The 8,491-nt window shown below is 39.1% G+C and overlaps 1 protein-coding gene across 1 annotated transcript in view; it reads left to right on the plus strand.

Annotated features, from left to right (window-relative positions):
• The window catches only part of Pja2 (praja ring finger ubiquitin ligase 2), a gene marked incomplete at its 5' end in the record, with an annotated part of 56,379 nt that extends 48,293 nt beyond the window's left edge, over positions 1-8,086 (plus strand). The window contains 3 exons of the mRNA XM_023707471.1: positions 1,505-1,619; positions 2,052-2,173; positions 5,466-8,086. Coding sequence (XP_023563239.1) covers positions 1,505-1,619; positions 2,052-2,173; positions 5,466-5,591 — 363 coding nt within the window. The remainder of the gene's footprint in view (positions 1-1,504; positions 1,620-2,051; positions 2,174-5,465) is intronic.
• Between the last annotated feature and the right edge of the window lie 405 nt (positions 8,087-8,491).

The raw sequence follows: 8,491 nt of genomic DNA on the forward strand, positions 1-8,491 counted from the left end.
GTAGAAAAAGACCACAGCTTTTTTATCTATTGATGGATGGGCATTTGCGTGTTTCCAAGATCAGGCTGTTACAAATTGTGCTGATATAAACATTTTTGCACATTTATCACTGAAGTACAATGATTTTAATTCTTCTGGGAGATACTCAGGAGGAGAATAACTAGTTCAAGTAGGACCTCCAATCCTAGTTTTTTCAGAAACCCCCACACTGATTTCCCCAGTGATTGTACCAGCCTACACTCCCACCAGTAGTGGAGAAAGGTTCCTTTTTTGCTTTGGCCCCTCTAGCATTTCTTATTGGTTGACTTTTTTTTTTTTTTTTTTTTTTTTAAAAAATATTTTTATTGAGAAACAAATAGCTATGAGACAGTTTCACAACCGATTACTAGCACATTTTCAATAATTAATACATTGCATTAGGTGCCGCATTTTGTTTGTTTACTCATTTATCAATGGAGACTTAGTTACTCCCTCCTTTTGGCTCTTGAAAATAATGCTGCAATGAACATAGGTGTGCAAATATCCACTCTAGCCAGTGTTTTCAGTTATTTTGAGCATAAACCCAGTTGTGGAATTGCTGGATTATGTGATCGTTCTATTTTCATTTTTTTGAGGAATTGCCCTTCTGGTTTCTGTAGTGCTATACCATGTTGCATTCCCACCAGTGAGAGTCCCATAACTAAGTATTAGACTAGATTAAAGCTAAGATCTTTCATTACTGAGTGCTATTAATGATGCTGTAATTAGGATAAAATACAAGGAATTATAACCTGTATAACACTAGTTGTTTGAATGTGGTAGTAGTTGTCAGGGTTCCTGGAGGAGATGAGACTTTGCTTTTCTCCAAGGAATTGACAGGACCTAAAGCGTGGACAGAAAGTGCACTAAGAACACATAATTGTATTGTACGGGGGCAGGCCAAAAAGGACAAGAGTCCTCCTTGCTGTTCTGTTTCTATTAGAACTGGAAAGCGTGAGGATTCTGCATACTAGATGGTCGTGTGATGTAGTGCTCTTCCCATCCTGCACAGAACAGTCATTGTATACAGACATTTGGGGCTCACACCCAGATGACCTAGTGCTCTCATGTGTGTGCTGACTGAATGCCAGTGGCAGAGACCATTCAGAGGTGTATGATTTGTTAACATACCAGGAGTGTGCACTAACCACACTGCATTTTGTCTTTAGTGTTTTCTTTCTTCCTATCCCACATAGGAACTCCTAATTTGGGTGGTAAAGCCAGCCCTACAAAAATATGATTGTAATGGGCAAGTCGGTGATGACTGACAGAAGGTAGCTCTTTACTCGGGCGCAGGAGGGCTTCGTGTAAGTGTGCTAGTGCCCAGTGTTTGGCTCCTTGGTAATGGAAGGCAAAGGAGACAAGCTAACACTGAGAAAATGGGAGGAGAATTATGATGGATTTAGTTTTGTAAGGCACCTTAAAAATGGCTTTTCACTACTGATTTAGAAGATTTTTTGACAAAAGACTATTGTTTTTCCCTCAGACGGCACTGGCACACTTAGAGTCCCTCGCAGTAGATGTTGAGGTGGCCAATCCGCCAGCCAGCAAGGAGAGCATCGATGGCCTTCCCGAGACCCTTGTCCTGGAGGACCACACTGGTGAGTGCAGAGGTCATCTCGGGTGACGAACGTGGGTGTGCTGCGTAATTAAGTAAACTGTCAGTGCTCTTAGAAGAGTGGTGGCGAATGCATGGCACACATGCCGCAGCCCGCTGTATACTATCATTGAAAGCACTGAAAGGTTCACCACGACTGATAGACAGTGATATATTCGACTGTTGAAATACTCGTTAGGTACTCTGTAGAAACCAGATACTGACACACTTCTACCCAGTAGAATATTTTTAATGTATTGGAAAGTCAAGTTTTCTAGCCAAAGTAATGTTTATAAAATTCCAAATTGTCATATATTAAACATGTTTGTTGATTTAAATCTTTATTGTCTTTTTGTGGCTGTCTTTTACTGTTGACATTAAAGTGTTTTTAAATTGAAGTTTATGTAATTGATGGATCTAAATTACTTGTTTCCAGCTATTGGTCAGGAGCAGTGCTGCCCAATCTGTTGCAGTGAGTACATCAAGGACGATATAGCAACAGAGCTACCCTGCCACCACTTCTTTCACAAGCCTTGTGTCTCAATTTGGCTACAGAAGGTAAGTTTCAGGTTTGTTTTTCAAAGTTCAGTATTTTTAAGTTTTTCTTACAAGTTAATGGTAACAGCAAGCCTACTGGTTGCCTTTAATGTTTACAGATTGGGGAGAATATGGAACTATTTTACTTACAGTAATAATGTTGCATAAACACAATGAAGCTATAGTAATTACTATATTTTTAAACATAACGCTGAAATGTCTTTTTAAAAAAATCCAAGATACTGTAATACTCTATAACCATACAGACTGGTATTGTGCTAGTGCAGGGTGGTGCTTCTGAGAATCTGTATGAGACCTTTAATAGCCTATCTAGAACCACCTATTCCAGTCTTGTTACACTGTCTTTACATATTTACCCAACAGTCTAAATGTATTTGAATTGCTTAAGAAATAAGAGTTTTACTTGAATTTTCTCCATGGTCTCTATTTTTACATAAAAGTTACATCTGCCATCCAGCTCTGTAGGAATTCCTAGATCATTTACTTTCATGCTGTAGGCATGGCCTCTCCGGTTACTGTTTCCCTTTCTTCCCTTTTCCTTCCTCCTTTCTACTACTGTGCTCAGTGTTCCTGTATGAAATCAAGTGCATCATTCAGTTGTTGTGTTTAGCTCCTGTTTTACCTCAATATCTATAATTTGTTATTATTTTATTTTTACAAAGCATTATGTGCAGTTTTTCATTTGCCACAATCTTGTTTTCCCAATTTCCCTTTCTTTCTCCACCCATTCAGTAACCAGTCTTTCTGTCCACCAAGGTGTACATCCATAGTGTTTCCCAGTTTTGCACATGTATTTTCCCATTTCATCCTCACAAGAACTTGAGAAAAGGCAGGTGTTTGTATTCCCACTTTGTAGCAATTGTTACTCATCCAAGGTTACACAGCTTTTTTTTTTTTGTGGCTGACCAGAAAGCACTCATGTACCTGACTCTAAAATGTTGCAGGGCCTAGTCCAAATGGCAAGTGCCCAAATAAATGTTTACTGACTGGAATTCTTAAGCTAGTGTCTTAGTTACTCTTCTCTTGTTGTTGGTACAAATACCCAACACCCAAAATGAAGGAAGGAAAGGTTTATTTAGTTCACAGTTACTGGAGGTTTCAGTCCATATTCAGCTGGCTCCAAGGCGCAAGGCAGAGAGCAACCTTTCATGGCTGCACAGCAGAGAGCAAAGGGAGGGGTAGCAGCAGCTCAAGCAGCTAGTTTCTCTTCCCACCTCACATTGTAATGCAAACTACCCACCCCAGGGCAGGTGCAGCACCCACACCCACAATAATCACAAACTCCAGAAGCTGCCCCGTGACTACAGGAGGCTTTGTGGGGACACCTAGACATAAACCATAACAGTTAGTAATGTTGTACCTGGTATGTAGCCTCTACTTTGCTATATAACCCCAGGAAACAGTCTGTTCACTTTATCCGCTGGGAGGAAGCACCTTAGCTTCAGGCTTTTCTGGCTTCTTCCAGGGGGAAAGTTCTCAAGATACAGTTCTTTGTGGCCTTCAGTAACACAACCTGAGGTTGGCCAGATAGCTCAGTGCCCTAAAGCGTTAGGCAGACACAGAGGCCGGGATTCAGTCCCCTGGCATGTGGTGCCGGCTCCACCCTCGAGGCTCCGCTATTGAGACTGGGCATGGTGGCACACGCCTGTAATCCTAGTGCTTGAGAAGCTGAAAACAGGAGAACCACTACGAGTCTGGTCTAGTGAGACCCTGAGACCCTGTACTAAAAGTATGAAAAATAAATAAATAAAATTAAAAATAACATGATCTCTTCAGCCTCCCTTCTGTCAAGATCTGTATGGGGAAAAGACCAGATTTTTAAGGAGATGATTTACTTGGCTAAAATTTTGGCCAGATTGTTGGGGGCTGGGGAGATGGCTCAGTGGAATAAGCGCTTCCCTGGCAAGTGCAAGAGCCTGAATTCAATCCCCGGCTCTGCCAAAATAAATAAATAAAATAAAATAAAATAAAATTTTGGCCAGAATTCCACAAAATTTAAAATTTTAAATGTAACCCTGCCTGAAGTAGATAGTAAGTTATTTAATAAGCAGTAGGAGTCCTTAAAGTTTATCACAGCTGTATTATCTTTATTTTCTCCTAAAATGTGTTCCCAGTGCTATTGCTTCATCTTCCCCAATTTCCCTATCAGGTCCGTGGTTTTCCTGGTTGATTTGATTGGTCATGTGCAAGACACCTACCAGTAACCTCCTTTTGGAAAGGAATTACATGGCTTATAAAGGAAGGTCTTAGTGGCAAGTGCAGGGACCAGGGTTTGAGCCCAGATCCCGCATGTCAAACCAGCCCTGCCCCTGGGGCACACTGTAGACCACTGTAGGACCACTGTAGACCCTCTGAGCCAGCTACAAAGTGCCACGCCCGTAATCCCAGCGCTTGGGAGGCTAAAAACAGAAGGATCACCATAAGTCAGATCTGCATAGTGAGACCCTGTACCAAATACACAAATGAAATAAGAAGAAAGGGCTGGTGAGATGGCTCAGTGGTCTAAAGCACCTACTTAAAACAAGCTTCGCAAAAAAGCACAGGGACTGTGGTTCAATCCCCCAGCACCACATGCCAGCCAGCCCCGCCTCCTGGTGGGCTAAGCTGGCCACACACATAAATAAATAAAAGAAATAAGAAAAAAGAAAAGGTCTTGGGCCAATGAGATGGGCTGGCAAGATAGCCCAGTGGCCTAAGCAGCTGCTTAGAAAAGGCAGAGGCCCAGGTTTGACCCCCAGCACCACATATCGTGCCATCCCAGGCCCCGCCCCAGTGTGCACTGAGCCATCCAGAATCCAGGTGAGATGGCACATACCTGTAATCCCATCACTGAGGAGGCTGAAAACAGGAGGATCGCTCCCAGTCCCAGCTGCGTGCATAGTAAGACCCTGTGCCAAATACATTAGAAAAAAGCCTGTGGCCATCTTTGACATATTTGTGCTATGTTAAAAATGATGCTTTAGTATGTACTAAGAAAGATCCTGGGAGAAATAAACTTGGTGACATAAGTGTGGGTGTGGTTTCTCATCTGTGCATAATAGATCAAATGGAGGTGAACATTTTGCCACTGAGCTACATTTCAGTCCTTCAGTGAATTATCTTAAAAGTAGAAACATGAATTTTTAGAAAATGAGAAGCAATTATAAGTTATTTTGTCTTTTGTGTAGGTTTGCCTTTTTTTTTTTTTAAGATAGTTGATGAGTTACTTGGACAGTGATACCATCTTTTTTTATCAAGATCCAGATGTGGCAGTTAAGGTGTCCTGGTGTCTTAACATGCTTTCTCTCCTCAGTCGGGAACGTGCCCTGTGTGCCGCCGTCATTTCCCACCTGCAGTTATTGAAGCTTCTGCAGCTGCTTCCTCTGAGCCTGAGCCTGACGCTCCACCTTCAAACGACAGCACTGCAGAAGCCCCCTAAACCTGAACAGTGGAAATGAGATCAGCTTATCAAAGTAAATCTTCAAATTTCTTCTAAATCTGATGTGCAAATAATTATATATAGATATGTTAAAAATGCTATATATAGTCTATGCCATAGTTGAGAAAGAGAATACTGACTTTCTAAACTGAATTTAGGTTTGCAGAAAGTACTAAACATTTTCAAGCTGAATGTTAAAGCAGTGCATCATTCTCTTTAGTTGAATATGTTGATATTAATTGTAGAGTCAAGCTTATTGGTTATTCTCTCCAAAAGAGAGTCATCTGTGTGGCACACGTACTGGCTTTGTCAAAAGAACTGCCACTAAGAGATTACAGTTAAGCTCTCCTGTTCACATCACATGTCAAGATTGTGATCACGACAGTAATACTTGATTTTATCAGAAGTAAATTATAAAGCATGTTTTTCCACTGGACCCTTTGTTTTTGCTATACCCAAATCTCTTGATTCATAAGACTGAGATTTTAAGAAACGTATCTACTTTTCCTTCTCTGTTTACCATTGGGACTTTTCAATGCCAAAGGCTAAAATTTTGGCCAATATATCACAGAATTTAAAATGTTAGATATAACCCTTTCTGAATAGGTTTTAAATTATTTAGTCCACAGTGGGAGTACTTCATGTAAAGACTGGTAAAGCAAATAAAGAATTTGATGTGCTCAGTTCTTGGTACAATCAGATGGATTAGATGGCCTTATGAAGTGGGTTGATCTGAACTCAACCTGTTTATACTTAGTTAAAATTTACTTGAAGGTCCAGAACACTACTGGCGTATTTACTTAATAAGTATTGGATATAGTTAGTTTCAGGTGATTCTGGTCTTGAAATATTTGGGGGAGGTCTGAAATTTTGCACAGGGTCATCTTTAATTTTCTAACCCCAAGCCAAAATTGCACAGCTTCACTTAGGTGATCACACACAATAGGCAGACTTGTACGAATATGGAAGTAATAGTCAATTTCAGATGTGATACGATAATCAACACTAGAAAACAGTGACTTTTAGAATATCACATTTGAGCAAGTAACATAGTAAAGCACATAGTGAGTGTACATCCATCCAAGTGGTCTGTCAGCAAATTCAGTTTAAAGAATATTTCTATGGCTTTCCAAATGCAGAATTTCATTTTATTTGTGTAATTTTCTGAGTATTTATATTTTGTCTCTTTTTTTTCCGTTCTTAAAAATAAGTGAATTTTCACTGTTGGCACATTTGAGGCTTAAATATAAGGAACATAACACTTGCATTCTAATTTTTGCATATATTGTAAATGTGTCTGGTATTTACAGCAAAATACTGTGTATCCTTTTATGGGTAAATCAAAAGTGAACATTGCATGCATGTAATGTGGTGAATTTGTAATTTAGGGGTTCTTTGGGGCTTCTGTGACTTCGGAAATGCTTACATTCAGGCCTTAACGTTGCATTAGCTAGCATGTTTTCCTTGGGATGTATATAGTCACTGTTGTATAAATTAATCTTTGCCTGTTTTCTACTATGTGATCTTTCCTTACCATATTTCATTGATGATCAGTTAGTGTCAAGGAGTCAAATCAGACTAAAATTAATTCTCATGTGTATATTGTGGAAATTCGTGGCTAGTATGTTTTTTGTTGTTGTTGTTTGTTTCCTTTCAAGTAGTGTTGATCAGTTGTGATACTGGTTAAACTTACATTTCTACAGATCTCTTTGTAATAAGCCACGCATTATATTTAGACAGTATTAAGGGACCTTGGTTTTCTTCTAGATAGCAGCTGTCCCAAAGAACGTTTATATTTCTTTTTTGCTTATTAAGATGTAGCAGTTCTCTGTCAGTTGTTAAGTTTTGGTTCCAAGCTCAACCAGCAGTGTTGTAAGCTGAGTCTTAAGATAACCATTATACTTTTTGCTTTTGACTTGTTTTGTCCTCTGTTACTGACTTCCTGCTATTTACAAGCAACTGCTGCACAGGAGAAAAGTTGAAAAATAGTAGGTTTAAATTTAAGAAAAGAAAAAATTGCAGTTTTAGGATTTTTGTTTTAATAAGGCTGTATAAGCTGAGACTGAAAAGTTCAGACCCTCAAATATTATTTGATCTTGCCATGGATCCTTTTGAAAAAAAGTTAAGCATATATGAAGGTAAATCAAAAATGAGTGTGAATATTAATAAAGTATCATTTATCTTATTTCTCTATTTTCTGTTTTGACTTAATTTTATTTTTTGAACACTTTATTTCTTGTAATATGAACGCTGATATTTAAAGTTAGACTCATGTGTTTTCTCTTGTGTTTTTTGTTTATCTCTAAGCTAACTCATTTGTAATCTGGATTTATATATAAGCTGTTAAATATATATGTACTGTTAAAATGGAATGCAAGTTTTTTGAAAGCCCGGGTCTAAATGTAATGATTGGTTTGTTGTTCTACAATGCCAGCCCATCATTTTCAGTGTAAATCATAAATAATAAACAAGATATACTCGGTGGTCATTTCTAATATTTAATTGTGTGATCATATCACTCCTGTCACATAGCCCTGAAAGATTTAGATCCTGACACATGACTTTTAGACCTTGAACTCTAGTCTGAACAGGTCTTACAGAGACGCCCTAAAGTACTCGACTGTCTTCCTGCTCTTGGAGCTCTGCAGCAGTAGATGGCCTTCCTGCCTAACATGTTTTGCCTTCCTGTAGATTTCAGCAGAACTTACTTCCCACATTGTTTCAGGACTATAGACATTCAAAAGCTCGGGAGAGACCTGCCTCACATCAGTGGCTATCCAAAGAAAGTGACTGTTATACACATAACTTTAGAAGAATGCCCTGTGATTTACAAATGGTACAGACCCTTCATTTTGGAAGGGTCCATTGGGTGATAAAAGTCTGTTCACCCTAAATTGTAC

This window comes from Octodon degus, unplaced genomic scaffold (genome assembly GCF_000260255.1).
Source record: "Octodon degus isolate 3935 unplaced genomic scaffold, OctDeg1.0 scaffold00009, whole genome shotgun sequence".
NCBI classification, from domain to species: domain Eukaryota; kingdom Metazoa; phylum Chordata; class Mammalia; order Rodentia; family Octodontidae; genus Octodon; species Octodon degus.